Source organism: Odocoileus virginianus, chromosome 5, assembly GCF_023699985.2.
Source record: "Odocoileus virginianus isolate 20LAN1187 ecotype Illinois chromosome 5, Ovbor_1.2, whole genome shotgun sequence".
Lineage (NCBI taxonomy): Eukaryota > Metazoa > Chordata > Mammalia > Artiodactyla > Cervidae > Odocoileus > Odocoileus virginianus.
In genome coordinates this window covers 18155059-18175708 of record NC_069678.1, presented here as the reverse complement: position 1 = coordinate 18175708, position 20650 = coordinate 18155059, and the positions used below count along the sequence as shown (strand labels likewise).

The 20650-nt window shown below is 41.0% G+C and overlaps 1 protein-coding gene across 1 annotated transcript; it reads left to right on the top strand.

Moving 5' to 3' along the window:
* The first annotated feature begins 2 nt into the window (after positions 1 to 2).
* Positions 3 to 20629, top strand: LOC110134664 (intelectin-2-like). The gene is made up of 9 exons (XM_020889324.2): positions 3 to 11; positions 150 to 173; positions 10936 to 10999; positions 11616 to 11726; positions 12661 to 12908; positions 13213 to 13371; positions 13779 to 13899; positions 14887 to 14990; positions 20368 to 20629. Exons 1-9 carry the CDS (start codon positions 3 to 5, stop codon positions 20518 to 20520), a joined length of 993 nt encoding a protein of 330 aa, XP_020744983.2. The 3' UTR covers positions 20521 to 20629.
* The last annotated feature ends 21 nt before the right edge of the window (positions 20630 to 20650 follow it).

Below are 20650 nucleotides of genomic sequence, written 5' to 3'. Positions count from 1 at the left end.
TCATGAGAAAAGTATGTTCTACAGGATGTAAACCCAGGCTTCTTAACCAACACCCTGTATGATTCTTAGAATAGTAAAGACAAGGCTAATATTCCCTGGTGAGAGCAACTATCAAAGTGGTGAAGAAATTTTTTTTTTTTAATGGATAGACATTAAAGAAGACATTTTTTCAGGTAATAAATCCATAGAACATAAGTCGTTGGTGCGAAAATAAGAGCCATCACTTTTAAAAAATTTATTTATTTTTTAATTGAAGGATAATTACTTTACAGAATTTTGTTGCTTTCTGTCAAACTTCAACATGAATCAGGTATACATACATTCCCTCTCTCTTGAACATCTGAAAAGGTTCTCCCTCCTATCTCCCTCCCCATCCCACCCCTCTAGGTTGATACAGAGCCCCTGTTTGAATTTTCTGAGACATACAGCAAATTCCCATTGGTTATCTATTTTACATTTGGTAATATAAGTTTCCATGTTACTCTCTCGATACATCTCACCCTCTCATCCCCTCTCCCCATGTCCATAAGTCTGTTCTCTATGTCTGTTTCTCCACTGCTGCCCTGAAAATAAATTTTTCAGTACCATTTTTCTAGATTCCATATATATATGTGTTGGAATAAGATATTTATCCTTCTCTTTCTGATTCACTTCACTCTGTATAATAGGTTCCAGGTTCATCCACCTCATCAGAACTGACTCAAATGCATTCCTTTTTATGGCCAAGTAATATTCCATTGTGTATATGTACCACTGCCTCTTTATCCATTCATCTGTTGATGGACATCTAGGTTGCTTCCATGTTCTAGCTATTGTAAATAGTGCTGCAATGAACAATGGGATGCATGTGTCTTTTTCAATTTTGGTTTCCTCAGGGTATATTCCTAGGAGTGGGATTGCTGGGTCATATGGTGGTTTTATTCCTAGTTTTTTAAAAAAGAATCTCCATACTGTCTTCCATAGTGACAGTATTAATTTACATTCCCACCAACAGTGCCAGAGTGTTCCCTTTTCTCCACACCCTCTCCAGCATTTATTATTTGTAGACTTTTTGATGATGGCCATTCTGACAGATGTGAGGTGATATCTCATTGTAGTTTTGATTTGCATTTCTCTAATAATGAGCGATATTGAGCATCTTTTCATGTGTTTGTTAGCCATCTGTATGTCTTTGGAGAAATGTCTGTTTAAGTCTTTTCCCCACTTTTAGATTAGGTTGTTTGTTTTTCTGGTATTGAGTTGTATATTTTGGAAATTAATCCTTTGTCAGTTGCTTCATGTGCTATTCTGAGGATTGTCTTTCACCTTGCTTATAGTTTCCTTTGCTGTGCAAGAGCTTTTACGTTTAATTAAGTCCCACTTGTTTACTTTTGTTTTTATTTCCATTACTCTAGGAGGTGGGTCATAGAGAATTTTGCTTCAATTTATGTCATTGAGTGTTCTGCCTATGTTTTCCTCCCAGAGTTTTACAGTTTCTGATCCTACATTTAGGTCTTTAATCCATTTTGAGTTTATCTTTGTGTATGGTGTTAAGAGGTGTTTTAATTTCATTCTTTTACATGTAGCTGTCCAGTTTTCCCAGCACCATTTATTGAAGAGACTATCTTTGCCCCATTAAATATTCTTGCTGCCTTTGTCAAAAATAAGGTACCCATAGGTGCATGGGTTTATTTCTGGGCTTTCTATCTTGTTTGACTGGTCTATATTTCTGTTTTTGTGCCAGTTACCATACTGTCTTGATGACTGTAGCTTTGTAGTACAATCTGAAGTCAGGAAGGATGATTCCTCCAGCTGCATTCTTCTTTCTCAAGACTGCTTTGGCTATTAGGAGTTTTTTGTTTTTCCATATGAATTGTGAAATTTTTTGTTCTAGTTTTGTGAAAATGCCATTGGTAATTTGATAGGGGTCACATTGAATCTGTAGATTGCATTTGGTAGTATATCATTTTCACAATATTGATTCTTCTTACCCAGGAACATGGAATATCTCTCCATCTGTTTATGTCATCTTTGATTTCTTTCATTAGTTTCTTATAATTTTCTGTGTACAGTTGTTTTATATCCTTAGGTAAGTTTATTCCTAGATATTTAATTCTTTTTATTGCAGTGGTGAATGGGATTGAGTCCTTAATTTCTCTTTATAATTTTTCTTTGTTAGTGTGTAGAAATGCAAATTATTTCTGTGTATTGATTTTGTATCCTGTAATTTTTCTAAATTCAGTGATTAGTAATTTTCTGATACCATCTTTAGGGTTTTTATGTACAGTATCATGTCATCTGCAAACAGTGTGAGCTTTACTTCTTCATTTCCAATCTGGATTCCTTTTATTTCTTTTTCTTCTCTGATTTCTGTAGCTAGGACTTCCAAAACTATGTTGAATAGTAGTGATGAAAGTGGACACCCTTGTCTTGTTCCTGATCTTAGAGGGAATGCTTTCAGTTTTTCACCATTGAGAATAATGTTTTCTGTAGGCTTATCATATATGACTTTTACTATATTGAGGTAGGATCCTTCTAGGCCCATTTTTTGAGTTTTAATCATAAATGGGTGCTGACTTTTGTCAAAGGCTTCTTTTGCATCTTTTGAGATTATCATATGGTTTTTGTCCTTCAGTTTGTTAATATAATGTATCACATTGATTGATTTGCATTTATTGAAGAATTCTTGCATCTCTGAAATAAACCCAACTTGATAATGGTGTATGAGTTTTTTGATGTTTTGCTGAATTCTGTTTGCTAAAATTTTGTTGAGGATTTTTGCATCTATGTTCATCAGTGATATTTGCCTGTAGTTTTCTTTTTTTGTGTTGTCTTTGTCAGGTTTTGGTCTCAGGTTGATGGTGGCCTTGTAGAATGAGTTTGGAAGTGTTCCTTCCTCTGCAATTTTTTGAAAGAGTTTTAGAAGGATAGGCCTTAGCTCTTCTCTAAATGTTTGATAAAATTCTCTGTGAAGCCATTTGGTCTTGGGCTTTTGTTTTTTGGGAGATTTTTGATCACAGCTTCAATTTCAGTGCTTGTAATTGGGTTGTTCATAATTTCTACTTCCTGGTTCAGTCTTGGAAGATTGAACTTTCCTAAGAATCTGTCAATTTCTTCCAGGTTATCCACTTTATTGCCATATAGTTGTTCATAATAGTCTCTTATAATCCTTTGTATTTCTGCATAATCTGTTGTAACCTCTCCTTTTTCATTTCTAATTTGTTGATTTGATTCTTTTTTTTTTCTTGATGAGTGGATAAAAGTTTGTCAATTTTGTTTATCTTCTCAAAGAACCAGCTTTTATTTTTATTAATATTTACTATTGTTTCTTTCATTTCTTTTTCATTTATTTCTGCTTGGATCTTTATGACTTCTTTCCTTCTCCTAATTTTGGGGTTATTTTGTTTTTTTCCCAGTTGTTTTATATGTAAAGTTAGGTTGTCTAGTCAATGTTTTTCTTGTTTCTTGAGGTAGGATTGTATTGCTATAAACTTCCATCTTAGAACTGCTTTTGCTGCATCCCATAGGTTTTGAGTGGTTGTGTTTTCATTGTCATTTGTTTCTAGAAAATTTTTGATTTCCCTTTTGATTTTTTCAGTAACCTGTTGGTTATTTAGAAACATGTTGTTTAATCTCCATGTGTTTGTGTTTCTTACAGGTTTTTTCCTTGTAATTGATACCTAGTCTCATAGCATTGTTTTCAGAGAAGATGCTTGATAGAATTTAAATTTTCTTAAATTTACTGAGGTTTGATTTATGGCCTATCCTGGAGAATGTTCCATGCACACTTGAGAAGAAGGTGTATTCTTGTACATTTGGATGGAATGTCCTGAAGATATCAACGAGATCCATCTCATCTAATGTATCATTTAAAATTTGTGTTTCCTTATTTTCTGTTTTGATGATCCACCCATTGGTGTGAGTGGGGTGTTAGCATCTCCTACTATTATTGTGTTACTGTCAATTTCTCCTTATATGTCTGTTAGTGTTTGTCTTATGTATTGAGGTGCTCCTATGTTGGGTGCATAGATATTTACAATTGTTATGTCTTCCTCTTGGATTGACCCCTTGATCATTATGTAGTGTCCTCCCTTATCTCTTGTAATCTTCTTTATTTTAAGGTCTATTTTGTCTGATATGAGGATTGCTACTCCAGCTTTCTTTTGCTTCCCATTTGCATGGAATATATTTTTCCATCCTCTCACTTTCAGTCTATATGTGTCTTGAGGTCTGAAGTGGGTTTCTTGTAGACAGCATATATATGGGTCTTGCTTTTGTATCCATTCAGCCAGTCTGAGTCTTTTGGTTGGAGCATTTAATCCATTTACATTTAAAGTAATTATTGATATATATGTTCCTACTGCTATTTTCTTAATTGTTTGGGGTTGATTTTGTAGATCTTTTTTCTTCTCTTTTATTTGCTCATAAGTCCATTTAACATTTGTTGTAAAGCTGGTTTGGTGGTACTGAATTTTCTTAACTCTGCTTATCTGAAAATTTTTTATTTCTCCATCAATTTTGAATGAGATCCTTGCCGGCTACTGTAATCTTGGTTGTAGATTTCCCTTTTCAATACTTTAAATATATCCTGCCATTCCCTTCTGGCCTGCAGAGTTTCTGCAGAAAGATTAGCTGTTATGCCTGTGGGGTTTCCCTTGTGTGTTGCTTGTTGCTTCTCCCTTTCTGCTTTTAATGTTCTTTCTTTGTGTTTAGTTTCTTTTAGTTTGATTAGTATGTGTCTTAGCATGTTTGTCCTTGGGTTTGTCCTGTGTGGGAATCTTTGTGCCTCTTGGACTTGATTGACTATTTCTTTTTCCATGTTGGGGAAACTTTCAACTATAATCTCTTCAAAAATTTTCTCATACCCTTTCTTTTTCTCTTCTTCTGGGACCACTATAATTCAAATATTGGTACATTTGATATTGTCCCAGAGGTCTCTGAGACTGTCCTCAGTTCTTCTCATTCTTTTTACTTAATTCTGCTCTTCAGAAGTTATTTCCATCATTTTATCTTCCAGCTCACTGATTCATTCTTCTGCTTCAGATATTCTGCTGTTGATTCTTTCTAGAGTATTTTTACTTTCAGTAATTATTCTGTTTGTCTCTGTAGGCTTATTTTTTAATTCTTCTAGGTCTTTGTGAATTGATTCTTGCATTTTCTCCATTCTGTTTTCAAGGTTTTAGGTCATCTTTACTATCATTATTCTGAATTCTTTTTCAGGTAGTTTGCCTATTTCCTCTTCATTTATTTGGACTTCTGTGTTTCTAGTTTGTTCCTTCATTTATTTAGTATTTCTCTGCCTTTTAAAAAAATTATTTTTTAACTTATTGTGTTTGAGGTCTCCTTTTCCCAGTCTTCAAGGTAGAAATATTTCTTCCTTTTGATTTCTGCCCTCCTAAGGTTGGTCCAGTGGTTTGTGCAAGCTTCCTATAGGGTGAGATTTGTGCTGAGTTTTTGTTTGTTTGTTTGTTTTTCCTCTGATGGCCAAGGCTGAGTGAGGTGGTATCCTGTCTGCTGATGATTGGGTTTGTATTTTTGTTTCATTTGTTGTTTAGTGAGGCATCCTGCACAGGGTGGTACTGGTGGTTGGGTGATGCTGGGCCTTGTACTCAAATGGTTCTTTGTGTGAGTTCTCACTGTTTGATGCTCCCTGGGGTTAGCTCTCTGGTCTTGGAGTCAATGCTCCCACTTCAGAGGCTCAGGGCTTGATCTCTCCCCAAACACCAGCCTAGGTCCAATCTACCAAGAGGAACTTCACCCAAAATGAAAGGACCTTTATTTGATTTCCAAAAGCCAGTGCCCAAGAACACAGTGGAGATCTCTGACTCAGCAGGTCTTGCGGACAGTCGTCCTTGGATTCTAAATAGCTTCTTGATGACGGTAAAGAGGAGTGTGAAAAACCTAGCTTAAAACTCAACAATCAAAAAACTAAGATCATAGCATACGGTCCCATCACTTCATGGCAAATAGATAGGGAAGAAATGTAAACATTGGCAGATTTTGTTTTCTTGGGTCCCCAAATCACTGCTGATAGTGACTGCAGTCATAAAATTAAATAATGCTTGCTCCTTGGAAGAAAAACTATGACAAACCTAGACAGTGTATTAAAAAGCAGAGAGATCACTTAGCTGTCAAAAGTCTGTATAGTCAAAGCTATGTTTTTTCCAGTAGTCATGTACAGATGTGAGAGTTGGACCATAAAGAATGCTGAAAAAAGTGAACGTGTTAGTTGCTCAGTCATGTATAACTCTTTGCAACCCCAGCTTGCCGGGCTCCTCTGTCCATGGAATTCTCCAGGCAAGAATACTGGAGTGAGTTACCATTCCCTTCTCCAGAGGATCTTCCCAACCTAGGGATCAAACCCAGGTCTCCTGCATTGCAGGAAAATTCTTTACTGTCTGAGCCACCAGGGAAGTCTCTCCAAAAGGCTGGGCCCCAAGAACTGATGCTTTCAAACTGTGGTGCTGGAGAAGACTCTTGAGAGTCCCTAGAATTGCAAAGAGGTCAAATCAGTCAATCTTAAAGGAAATCAATCCTGAATATTCATTGGAAGGACTGATGCTGAAGCTCCAATACTTTGGCCACCTGATGCAAAGTACCAACTCGTTGGAAATGATATTGATGGTGGGAAAGATTGAAGGCAGGAGGAGAAGGGGGCAACAGAAAATGAGATGGTTGGATGGTATTATCGACTCAATGGGCATGAGTTTGCTCTAACTCTGAGAGATGGTGAAGGATAGCGAAGTCCATAGGGTTGCAAAGGTCCATGGGTTCAGACTTAGCCTCTGAACAACAACATCACATTCTTGCGAGTTTTGAAAAGTCTACGTCTGTTCAGTTTTACTTACTTATTAAAAAGGCGTTTTGGGGACAATTTTGCTGAAGAATTCCTGTGCTATGAATTGTGATAAACTTTGAAATGGATTAAAAGGGAACAAAGATATGTTCATTGAGTTGTGAGTACAGTGGAATGGAGGGTGAAGTCAAGGGAATGGCAGGGAGAGACACACAAGTAAGCACATTATTCAAACTCTATGAGTACAAGTTTTCCCTACAATTTAAGAGATTAACACATTAAAAACACTTAGTTTATATTTCTGGATACACAATATATAAAGATGTAATTTTTTGACATCAGCAACAGAAAGAGGTGGGACTAGAACTATAAGGAAACAGAGTTTTTGTGTGATATTGCAGTTAAACTGTTAAAATTCAAATATGGTGTTATAATTTTAGTAGGTTACATGTAACCTCCATGTTAAGCACAAATAAACTACTATAGAATATACACAAAAGAAAATGAGAAAAGTGTTTAAAAGTTTCACTACAAAAAATTATCAGCTAAACACAAAAGAAGCCAGTAAGGCAGGCTATGAGGAAGGAAAATTTTTTACATATTTTTAATTGTGGGGTAATTGCTTTACTATGTTGCACTGGTTTCTGCCATACAACAATGGAGAAAGGAAAATCTATAAGGCATAGAGAAAACAAAGCAAAAGGACAGAAGTAAATTCCCTCTTATCAGTAATTACTTAAAACTAAAATGAATTAAATTCTCCAATATAAAGACAGAGATGGCAGAATGGATTAAAAAATCTTGATCAGGACTCCCCTGGTTGTCTAGTGGTTAATATGCCTACCAATGCAGGTGACATGGTTTGTTCTGTGGCTTGGCAAGATCCCACATGCCATGGAGCAAGTAACCCTGTTCACCACAACTACTGAAGACCCTGTGCCTAGAGCCCATGCTGCAAACCAGAGAAGCCACCGCCACGAGAAGCTCATGCACCGCGTCCATTGCGTAGCCCTCTCTCACTACAACTAGAGAAAGCCGGTGCACAGCAACCAAGACCCAGCACAGCCAAAGTTAGAAAAAGACTTGTTCCAACTCTATGAAATCTCCAAGAGACTCATTTTAGATCTGAAGATGCAAATAGATTGAAAGTGAATAAAAGTGAAAGAAAAAGATATTCCATGCAAATATTAAAAGAGACCAGAGTTGGTATACTAGTATCAGACAAAATGGACTTTAAAAAAAAAAGTAGTTGAAAGAGACAAAGGACATTATAACTTTATAAGTGTTCTGGACAGCAAAAAGATACAGCAATTATAAACATTTATGCAACTAATAGAATACATTTAAAATATATAAAGCAAAGATGGACATAATTGAAAGGAGACATAGTTCTACCATAGGCATACAACCCAAAAGGGTGGGAGATTCAATCATCAAACCAGAACAGCCCCTGAATTCTCTTTCCAAAGGGTGGAGGAGCTTTCCCTTATTTTTCCCTCATGTCATGAGCTTCTTGGGATGAAGAATTCCCTGCTATGTTGGGATCCTTTGCTTGTTTTATAAAGTCCCTGCAAATTGCTGCTGAGTCCTTTACGGAGAAAGCCCAGTGCTACCTCTGACCAAGTATTTTGCCCCATGGAGTTGAGGACTTAGGTTTTCTCAGGCCTAGACTAGGCTAAACACAGAATCATTGACTTAGAGCTTGTCACGAAGTTCATATACTTCTATGGGGAATGCAAAAAAGTTACAAAATTAAAAAAAAATCCCATTAAAGATTAAAAAGCAAAAACAGAACGTCTGTTACCAATACCATTTTAAATGAAAGGTACTTTAACAACACCAAAATAGAAAGGCTGTAATCACAGAGTAGATGTAGTTTTTTAGCTTGAATATATCTTGTTCCATAGAAAATCCATATTTCTGTTCTTATATTTTTTATGTTGGATGCCAACCACTAGAAATTGTATTGATCTGCCCCAATCTTCAGAAGGCAGTTTGTGAAACTTTAATTTAGTACAAATCCCTCTTATGATAAAAAATGTGACATTATTCATACTCTAGAGTCAGTGAGCTCTGTGAGAACAAATATTTACTTCCCTTTTGGGTGACAAGTTCAACTACTTCCTCATAAGTACTTTTATAATTTTGAGACAAGCTTGTACTATTTAACTGTATTGCACTTCAAATATTTATTTGTCTTTTATGGCAATTCTTAAGAAAATGTTGATTGTTTCCTTTGTTTGCTAAGCTAACATTTTCCATATTGAGGATGTCAAGGAAATGAATTTCTCAATAAATCTGTAACATTAAAGTTAAAGTCTGAAGTAACATTAAAAAAAGAGTTCTCAGATGTATAGGAGTAAGAATTTTAAAAAGTTGCTAGAATAGACCATTACTAGGTCTAAACTCTGGGTCTCCCACAAAGATGTTGTAACTATAAAACAATGTTTCAGTACTCTAGTACACTGTGATATTCTGTAGGATTGAAATGCTAGTGTACTTACTAAGGTAAAACCAATATGGGGTTTGAAATGAGCAAAGGGTGTGGTGACATTTTTTAAAAAGGAGCATAGTTTTATTCAATTGGAAATTTTAATGCAAATTGTTCCTCTGGTTATATATTAAGATGAACAAGTTCAGATTTCATATTTTTTAAAAACACTGAAATAAGTTTATTATACCCAAAATATTGGGATTTTGCGATTTAAAAGCTCTGTATTTCAGAATGTCAGCACACAAATAAGCGTCTGGAAACATACTCAATCTAAATGTAATTAAAAAGGTATTGCTTTAGTCCCTCAATTTTACTAGTTAAATTTTAGAAGTTTGATATACAGTGTAGAAACAATATTTCTCAACTTCCTCAGCTGCTAGATTCTGTCTTTATCACTCATTACTATATCGCACATGAGATACCAAAAAGTAAATACTTGCTCTTGACTGAGGGGGATGAAGAAAAAGATGTCGGGAGTGATACACACACACGTATATATTAATGTGTGTGTATGTGTGTGTATGTGTCCTGATAGGAGATGATTTAACAGGGACAATTTTCCCACACCATTTGCCTGTTGAAGACTCAGAAGCAGTTATTCCTTTCACTCCTAGTTGCAAAACAGACCACCTTTTCTCCCAGACCCTCCCTTTTGTAATACAGAACCAAGACAGCTGACACGCAGTGCTGACATTGTTTACCTAGGGCTTCCTTTAAAGCTCCAGTGCAGTCTGTACTTCACACAGCTCCTGAGATACCACAGGCAGCATATTTAACATTTCCCCTAAAACAGAACACAGAACGCCATCCTTCCAACCTCCAAGATAAGTCTCATCAGCTATAAACATACCACCAAACCAGTGCCCCACATTTAAGCTATTTTCTAAGGCTGGGAAAAGGATGGTGTAGAGTTGTGCCCTGTCTGGTCAAGTCTTCAGCCTGAAAGTGACCCTTTCTGCTTACATCTTTTGACTCAAACAGGTCTCATGGCCTGTTTACCTGCACACAGAAGAGGAAGAACTGTAACGTCCATCCTGAGAGTCTGGACGGAAGGGAACACTGTGTGTGCTCTGACCCAGCAGGGCTCACCCTGCTCATGGTGTCACCTGTGTGCCCAAGAGCGCTGCCTCCTGCCTCGCCAGCCGGTCACTCACTCCTTCCATTGCCAGGGGCCGAGGCCCTACAGCGGAAGCCAGCCCGAGGGAGGGGCCTGCAGCCCGAAGTGGGCAGGGCTGGGTAGGGCCCGCACGGTCCTTTTCCTCCATAAAGGCTCAGCACTTCACCCACTGCAGGGCCCTGTAGAGGCAGGAGCTCTGAGTCTCCACCTGGCTGGGAACTCTCAGCTCCTGGCATCTGTGGGGAAGGAAGGAGGAAGTTCTTCATGCTCTCGGGAAGTTGTTTCTGAGTCTGAGACAAGATCCGAGTGTGTGGGGAGCCATGATGCCAGCTCAGGTCTTGGTCTCAGGAATGGGGAGATTTAGAGAACAGAGCCCATGGTCTCTGTATGTAGTGTTGGATGGGTTGGGGGCTATTCCAGGAGGTTACAGAATGCCCAGAATCCCATCATTTTCTATCTGAGATTTCCTAACTCAGAAAGTTCAAAGAATCAGGATACAAGGGAGAGAAGGATGAATCTGCCAATGACATTGTGCATCTCTTTTCTTAGGGTACCGGGGCCAGATTCTTCCTCCTGCTGTTCCTCCCTGTGGCCACTAGAGGGCGGTGTGCAGGTAAGTCAGGAGCAGCAGTTTCATCAGCTCACCCAGGTGTGCAGTGGGGCAGAGGAAGTGGAGCTGGGCTGGATGCTGAAGTCCTGGCCCAGAGGGGGAGTCATGGAGATGCAGACAAGCCACACTTAGCATCTACATGAGCTGTGACTTGGGTGTTGATTTTTGGCCCCTCTTGAGGTCCGATCTGAAGATCTGTCCTGGGGCCCCGATCTATGCCTCTGTGTGGTTGAGGGGGCTCAGAGGAGCCGTGGTGAAGATTGCGCTCCCTTCTGTCTGCCCCTGCTCCTATGACCATGGCTTTGGAGTTCCCGGAGGGAGCTGGGTGGTCAGGGCTATGTCCAGGGAACATCCTTCCCTAGTCTTCATCCTCACAATTCCCTTCCTCCTAGTAGTCATTATGATAGTTTTCATTTTTAATTAGTTGAACAGAAGAGTGCAAGTGTCAAACCTGAACTAAATGGAGGTCGGCTATTTTTAGCAGAGAGGATCTTTACCTCTGGGGCTTCACAGCCCAATGAAGAACCTGTGAAGTGGGCCGGGCCTGGGAGCTGATGATCAGGATGGCTGGTGTGAGTGGCACCAGACTGTTAATCAGGATTATCCACACATTGTTTAGCAGCGACCCCTTCTGTTGAGAAGGTCTGGGAGGAGGAAACCTGCGTCCCTTACCTGTCTTTCCTACCTAGAAGCTGCAAGGAAATCAAAACAAGTTGCCACAGAGCAGGTGGTAAGTAATCAACTGACCCAGCATCTTATCCTTTCAGCCACTTGTCGGTTAAACAGATCCCAGGCATGGAGAGCAAAAGGAGTGTGTCCACTAGTCTCTGCTGCTCTGACTCCCAGCTTCCAGCCAAGGAGATTTCCAGTGGGAATTTTGAGGCTTTTCATTCCTATCTAGTTGTAGGAGACATGATCTTCAGAATACAAGGAGAATGCGATGTTCCTGGTGGCTATGACAGTGGTGGCCAGAGCTGCAATGAAGGTTTTCTACTCCTTATACGTTAAAGTGTTAGCCTGCTACAACTTTATGGATGGAGGCAGAAAACCTGAGCCTTCTGAGGCTGAGACACAGAAGTTTGTTACTCACAACCCTAGCAGTAGGCAAAGCATCCACTTTTTATTGTGCTTTTTATTGATTCCCATCTAAACAGGTTAATGTTAAGAGGGCCAGGAGACATTTGCACATGTATTTTGTTTTCCAAGCAGATGACAAATTGGGCTGGTAAAGAAACTACAAGCCTTTTGTAGATTAGTTTATTCCTCTCTTGTTCGACAGGAACTCTGTACTTATGGAATCTGAACCTCATTAAATGAGGAGTGCAATGCCCACCCTTTGCACTGAGTTGCAGAGGCCACATCCTGATGTAGACTTGAGATGTGGTTGAGCACTGATTTCTGGCCTCGAGTGGTCAGAAGGAGGGAGATACCATCTCTGTCTCCTGGGATGTTTGCTCTACAATGTGTTTGAAAAGGTAGCATGGAACAAAGGCAGTCAGTGTCCCTGCTCTTAGATGACCCACAGAGAATTGTCCTCCAACAAGTAGGTATGTGTGGGAGCCTCCAGGATATGTTTCTGACTTCCCAAGTTCTTTCTGGTAGTGGGGCCTGACAGGGACTCCCTGCTCTAAGACAGGGTGTCTCTGGGTTGGTTGCCTCTGCAGATGGCCTGTATTACCTCCGCACTGAGAGTGGTGTCGTCTACCAGACCTTCTGTGACATGACCTCTGGGGGTGGTGGCTGGACCCTGGTGGCCAGTGTCCATGAGAACAACATGCGTGGGAAATGCACGTTGGGCGATCGCTGGTCCAGTCAGCAGGGCAACAGTGCTGACTACCCAGAGGGGGATGGCAACTGGGCCAATTACAACACATTTGGGTCTGCAGAGGCGGCCACCAGTGATGACTACAAGGTACTGAGCACCCAGGTGGGAAAGGGTGGGAGCTGAGTGTGGCTGGAACAGAGCATGTGGAACGGAGGGTGGGAGATGGGGACATGGAGGAAGGACTGGAGAAGAAGAAAGACAGAAGTCCATGTCTTGAACCACAGCGTCTCCTCCAAGGCTGTTTGGGTGGTGGTTCCTCATCATCTACTGGAGGGGGAGGGGTCAGAGCACTATTGCCACCTGGCCCCTTGGAGCCCAGAGCTCTCAGTTCAACCTAAAGCTGCTCCTCTGGGTCTTTGGCTGGTGAGGCTGAGTGTGTGTCCCTCTGCAGAACCCTGGCTACTACGACATCCAGGCCCAGGACCTGGGCATCTGGCACGTGCCCAACAGGTCTCCCCTGCAGCACTGGAGGAACAGCTCCCTGCTGAGGTACCACACCGACACTGGCTTCTTCCAGAGACTGGGACATAATCTGTTTGGACTCTACCAGGTACATGGGGCTGTCGACTGGGAGTTGGGGACACTACCTTTGGTGAACAGAGAGTCAAGTGTTTGGGATAGGGAGTAAGTCTGCTCTGTCCGTATCACTAAGTGCCTCTGCTTGGCTTTCTACTACCTCTGGGTCACTGTGAACTAGTGCGCTGCCTCTTTCAGAGGAACTATAAGCCAGGACGGGGAGGAAGCCTAGGAGAGAGGATTGGGGGTGGCTAGATAGTGAAAAGGATAAGGGTCTTGAGGCTGGTTAGGGTCCTAGCTATGGGTGGTAGGGGGGAAAATACATCAGCATTATTCATACTGTTTCCTGAATAATGTCACATGAGGGTATTAAATCCTCTACTGCCTAGAATGGCAGTATCTCTATTGTCTTCCACAATCTGTATTTTTTGGTCCCTGCAGAAATACCCAGTGAAGTACGGAGCAGGGAATTGCTGGAGCGACAATGGCCCAGCCATTCCTGTTGACTATGACTTTGGTGATGCTGAGAAAACTGCATCTTATTACTCACCATATGGTCAGCGTGAGTATCTGCTTCCAAAGCCCAGTCGTCAACCCTTCTCTGCACTCTTGGAGAAAGTGTAAATAAGAGAAGTTAATGATTGTTAGCATTTATTAAATATGTACATATGCCAAGCTGTTTTCTAGGAATGTGACATGGATTTTTGTTATGTCACAAAAATATTTATCACCATCATGAAAAAACTATAAGCTCAGGCTTCTTAACTAATAACCCTGTTTGATTCTTTCTTCCCCTTAGTTTATTTATTTTTGATTTACTTTCACCTTAGTTTATTTATTTATTTTAAACCAATACCATATTGGGTTGGTTTCTGCCATACATCAACATGAATCAACCATGGGTATACATATGTCCCCGCCCCCTTGAACCTGCCACCCCATTCTACCCCTCTAGGATGTCACAGAGCCCTGATTTGAGTTTCCTGAGTCACTGTAAGAATCTTATAATAGTTAAAAGCTAATTAATGTGCACAGGTGAGAACAACTTGCAAAGTAGTGAGAAAAATTTGTTTTTGTTATGATGGATAGCTCTTATTGTAAGACATTTTTTTTAGCATGATAAAGCCACAGAACTTGTCTTTGGTGGGAAAATAAGAGTCATTTTACTTTAAAGTCATGGTAATTGGATGAGCAGTGTGCCAGCAGAAACTGACGGCTACTTCTGATCATTGCTTGTTCCTGCTGAACCTCTGGAGGTCTTCTTGCTGATCTCTTAGTGGACTCCCATTTCTCCTATGAGCCTTAGACAGACAAGTGGCTTTTGTGAGCCTGAGCCTTGGTCTTCTTGCCCCGGATGGAGGGAGGGTCTCTTCTTGCCTTTTTCAAGGTCAGGATGTAGCAGCCACGGTTGAAAAGTGCTGAGCTCTATGCCCACAGATTGGCTGTAATGGGACCTGTTGATTTAGGGAATTCCTGGGCTGGTCAAAGGGAAGATATTTCCAGTTCATCCTTTGAATCCTTGGCGCTTTCTCTGCCTCTTCTTTTCCAGGAGAATTTGTTGCAGGGTTTGTCCAGTTCAGGGTGTTTAACAATGAGAGAGCAGCTCACGCCCTGTGTGCTGGGATGAGGGTCACCGGCTGCAACACTGAGCACGTGAGTTTGGGGACGGTCCCTGGCTTGTGTGTGTATGTATGTGTGCGAGCACGCATGTGTGTGCATGTGTGTGCATGTGTGTGTGTGTGCGCACGCATGCGTGTGTGCCTGTCTGGGGTGTTTGATGTGGCTTGCATTTTTACTCTTTTCTGGCATTTTGTGGACATAAGGTTTAAACTGTAGCTATTATTTTTTAATTGACATTCAATTGACCTATATAACATTATATTAGTTTCTGATATATAGTGTAGTGATTCTATATTTTTATATATTATGAAAGGATCACTGTAACAAGTCTAGCCAACACCCAGCACTACTCACAGTTGCCATTCTTTTTTCTTGTGATGAGAAGTTTTAACATCTACTTTCTTAGTAACTTTTCAATGTATAATATAGTATTAAGACTAATGTCACTATACTGTACATTACATCCCCAGGGCTTATTTTATACATAAAAGTTTGGAACATCACTGATGGTCCAGTGATTAGGACTCTGGAATTCCACTCTTGTTGTTCAGTTGCTAAGTCATGTCCCTCTCTTTGTGACCCCATGAACTGCAGCATGCCAGGCTTCCCTGTCCTTCATTATCTCTTGGAGTTTGCTGAAGCTTATGTCCATTGAGTCAGTGCTGCCATCCAACCATCTCATCCTCTGTTGACCCCTTCTCCTCTTGCCCTCAATCTTTACCAGCATCAGGATCTTTCCCAGTGAGTCAACTCTTTGCATTAGGTGCCTAAAATATTGGAGCTTCAGCTTCAGCACCAATCCTTTCAATGAAAATTCAGGGTTGATTTCCTTTAGGATTGAGTGCTTTGATCTCCTTACTGTTCAAGGGACTTGCTAAAGTCTTCTCCAGCATCACAGTTCAAAAGCATCAATTCTTTGCTTCTCAGCCTTCTTTATAGTACAACTCTTGCATCCATAAATGACTACTGGAAAAACCACAGCTTTGACTATAGGGACCTTTGTCAGCAAAGTGATCCTCTGCCTTTTAACACACTGTCTAAGTTTGTCATAGGTTTTCTTCCAAGGAGCAAGCATCTTTTAATTTTGTGGCTGCAGTCACCATCTGCAATGATTTTGGAGCCCAAGAAAATGAAATCTGACACTGTTTCCACATTTTCCCCCCTCTATTTGCCATCAAGTGGTAGGATCAGATGCCATGATCTTTGCTTTCTGAATGTTGAGTTTTAAGCCAGTTTTTTCACTCTCCTCTTTCACCTTCATCAAGAGGTTCTTTAGTTCCTCTTCACTTTCTGCCATTAAAGTCGTATCATCTGTATATCTGAGGTTGTTGACATTTCTTTTGGCAATACTGATTCCAGCTTGTGCTTCATCCAGCCTTGCATTTTGCATGATGTATTCTGCATATAACTTAAATAAGCAGGGTGACAATATACAGCCTTGACATACTCCTTTCCCAATTTTGAACCAGTCCATGGTTCCATGTCCAGTTCTAACTGTGGCTTTTTGTCCTGCATACAGGCTTCTCAGGAGGCAGGTAGGGTGGTCTGGTATTCCCATTTCATTAAGAATATTTCACAGTTTGTTGTGATCCACAGAGTCAAAGGCTTTAGCATAGTCAATGAAGCAACATGGATTTTTTTTTTTGAAATTGCCTTGCTTTCTATGATCCAGCGTATATTGGCAATTTTATCTGTGGTTCCTCTGCCTTCTCTAAATCCAGCTTGTACATCTCTGGAAGTTCTCAGTTCACGTAATGCTGAAGCCTAACTTGAAGGATTTTGAGCATAATCTTGCTGGCATGTGAAATGAATTTAATTGTATGGTAATTTGAACAATCTTTGGCACTGCATTTCTTTGGGATTAGAATGAAAACTGAACTTTTCAGTCCTGTGGCCACTGCTGAATTTTCCAAATTTGCTGGCATAATGAGTGCAGCACTTTAACAGCATCATCTTTTAGGATATGAAATAGGTCAGCAGGAATTCCATCACCTCCAACTTTGTAGTGATGCTTCCTAAGGCCCTTAAGGCTTTCTTATCTCTCCTTGCTATTCTTTGGAACTCTGCATTCAAATGGGCATATCTTTCCTTTTCTCCTTTGCCTTTTGCTTCTCTTCTTTTCTCAGCTATTTGTAAGGGCTACTCAGACAACCATTTTGCCTTTGCATTTCTTTTTCTTCGGGATGGTTTTGGTCACTGGTAAATGTTACAAACCTCATCCATCGTTCTTCAGGCACTCTATCAGATCTAATCCCTTGAATTTATTCATCACTTTTGCTGTATAAGCATAAAGGATTTGATTTAGGTCATGCCTGAATGGCCTAGTGGTTTTCCCTACTTCTTCAATTTGAGCCTGAATTTTGCAATAAGGAGCTCATGATCTGATCATGGTCAGCTCCAGGTCTTGTTTTTGCTGACTGTATAGAGCTTCTCTACTTTTGGCTGCAAAGAATATAATCAATCTGATGTTGGTACTGACCATTGGTTGATGTCCACGTGCAGAGTTGTCTCTTGTGCTGTTGGAAGAGAGTGTTTGCTATGATGAGTGTGCTCACTTGGCAAAACTCTGTTAGCATTTGCCCTGCTTCATTTTGTACTCCAAAGCCAAACTTGCCTATTATTGCAGGTATCTCTTGACTTGCTACATTTGCATTTCAGTCCCCATGATGAAAAAGACATATTTTTTTTGGTTTTGCTTTTAGGAAGTCTTGTAGGTCTTCATAGAATCATTCAACTTCAGCTTCTTTGGCATTAGTGGTTGGGAGATAGACTTGGATTGGCGTGATGCTGAATGATTTGCATTGGAAACGAAATGAGATCATTCTGTCATTTTTGAGATTGCACCTAAGTACTGCATTTCAGGCTGTTTTGTTTACTCTGAGATCTACTCCATTTCTTCTAAGGGATTCTTACCCACAGTAGTAGATATAATGGTCATCTAAATTAAATTCTCCTATTCCTGTCCATTTTAGTTCACTGATTCCTAAAATGTCCATGTTCACTCTTGTCATCTCCTGTTTGACCACATGGACCTAACATTTCAGCTTCCTATCCAATATTATTCTTTACAGCATTGAACTTTGCTTTCACCACCACATACAACCACAACTGGGTGTCATTTCTGCTTTGGCTCAGCCTCTTCATTCTTTCTGGAGCTATTTTTCCGCCTTTCCCAATAGTATATTGGCCGGCTACTGACCTGGCAGGTTCAGCTTTCAGTGTTATGTCTTTTTGCCTTTTCATACTGCTCATGATGTTCTCAAGGCAAGAATACTGAAGTGGTTTGCTATTCCCTCCCCCAGTGGACCACGTTTTTCAGGCCCTAATTAACAGGGACATGCCCTTTAGCCACTCAGTGTAGCTGGATGACATGCTCAGTGCCCTGGCTGTCCCACTGCTACTCCACAGTGAACGTTTAAACCTTCACGGGCCATCAGGTGTCGGTCAGTCTGTGTCTGGGGGTTGAGGCAAAGGCCCTGCTGAAGTAGTTGGGAAGTGGGTCCAGAGAAGGCTGGAGCTGATGTTGGAGGACTCCCAGGAGCAGAGGGCACTCTCCTTCACCACTGCCGCTGGCCACCCTGGAGCCAAGAGTCCACCGTGGAGCTGATCCGCTGCCTGCTTCTTCATATTTATATTCCTGATGCTTTGTAGGAGGCCCAACTGGATCCCTAGTTGGGGAACTGAGATCTGTAACATGCGTGGCATGGACAAGAAAAAAGAACTGAAAGTTTATACCTTTTGACCACTGGACATAATTTACTGTATTGAAGTTCAATTTTTGTATATTCTCATATATGATATGCATTTTATGTTGTGTTTAAGAAGTATTTCTGCTTGTTGAGGTCACAAAGACATTCTCAAATATTCTTAGTAAATTCTAGAAGCTTTAGGTTTTTGTCGATTTTCCAGTCTTGTAGAAGAGAGCCCCGTAGGTGTGTTGGCTGGAGACTGTCTTTGATGGGTATTTTGTGACTGGAGGGGCAAGAAGAAGAGGGTGTCAGAAATATAGGGGGGAGAACATTCACTTAGGCTCTTTTCCTTTCACGCCTGTCAGCCAAGACATGTGATCCTGAAGGGCGTCTTCATTTCCCCCTCAAATATGTTGCCCATTTGTCAGTCGAAGTGAGACTACTGTGTCCTCATGAAAGAGCCCATAGGTTGCGATTCTGAGGATAATGCACGTGTGGGCCTTGGGAGTGGGGCGGGTTGTGTCGCCCCCTACGTTGGCTTCCATGGAGCCTTGCCATGTTCATTAGTGCTCATTTGCATGTACCCTTGCAGCCTGTTTCCATAAAAATACATGATAGAGCACCCACAAAGTGCTTGATATTAGATATGCAAAGCTGACAGTCATTTGAAGGAAATCAGACTGAACGAGATGGAGGCATAAATGCACGATTGCAATGTGGTGTCACCTGTGATCGCAACATAAACAAGGGGCCTGGGGAACAAAATATAGGAGCTGCTACCTCTAATGATGGCACATAGCTGATTCTCCAAGTTGGTGACATTTTTGTTGAATCTCAAAAGCTGTGTGTAGAGTTCAACAAGTAACAAGGGCAGAAAGATGCCTGTCTAGCAAACATTGTCAGAATCATTGGTGTTTGAGAGACCAAGGGGGTGTTGAAGGGCCCTTGAGCTGTTGTTTGCTTTTGGAGCATCTTGTGCATTTAGGTAGGAGCAGGAGCCGAAGCTGGAAATACCTACAGGAAGCAGGGTAAGCAGGGACATTTCCATTCTGTCCAGGATGTAGATTTCATGTTGTAGAAGATATGACTCATCAGAGGATTTTGAAGAGAGGAGTGACCTGATCAGCTTTGATGTTTCTATAATGTATAGCTAGGCGGAGGACATGGATCCAAGAGCAGGGAAATTAGGGGCAGGGAGGTAATGAGACAGGTGTAAAGTTGCAGATGTGAAATGCTGAGGACCTGAGCCAGGGTGTTCAAGGACAATAAGAGAAAGAATTAGCTTTGTTTTGCTCAGCTGGAGTTTTAGATCTAGAGATATGTAGATGGAGACATGCGGTGGCAGTTGCATATGGGGTTTCAAGCACAGAAAACATGGACCTGACTTCTGAGATTTAGGAGTTTCTTGACAATGTATGATTATGCTGATACTAGCAAAAGTCATCAGGAGACTGTGGTGTGGACAGAACTGTGGGGAATAGCATTTGGGGGAATCAGTTGAGGGAAAAGGGTGAGCTAAAAGGCCTGAGGATAAATGTGAAGGAAGGTGGAAAGGAATTCAGGAGAGAACATGATTTCAGAGTCCACTGGAGGGAGGATTTTTGGCAGGGGATTGGTTAAGGCCAAGTAGGAGGAGGACCAAAGATTCCAGGGGATTTAGAGGATAAGATCTCCGTGTGTCCACAGCCAACCCCTCACTGTGTCTGCTCTCTGCCCCGCAGCACTGCATCGGTGGAGGAGGATTCTTCCCAGAGGGCAATCCTGTGCAGTGTGGGGATTTCTCCTCCTTTGACTGGGACGGATACGGAGCTCACCGTGGTTACAGCTCCAGCCGCGAGATCACTGAGGCAGCTGTGCTCCTGTTCTACCGCTGAGACCTGAGTGTATGAGACGTGGAACCCAGCTCCTAAGTCCAGACCCTCAGAGATGGAAAAATGTTTCCATTTTCTCCAACAAGGAAAGGAGAATAAATTGCATCATCTGTGACTCTTAAGTCTTTTTGAA

Coding starts and splice junctions, on each gene's coding strand:
- LOC110134664 (XM_020889324.2), top strand. Junction 174..10,935: donor TAAAGAAGACATTTTTTCAG/GTAATAAATCCA, acceptor CTCTTTTCTTAG/GGTACCGGGGCCAGATTCTT. Junction 14,991..20,367: donor CCGGCTGCAACACTGAGCAC/GTGAGTTTGGGG, acceptor TCTGCCCCGCAG/CACTGCATCGGTGGAGGAGG.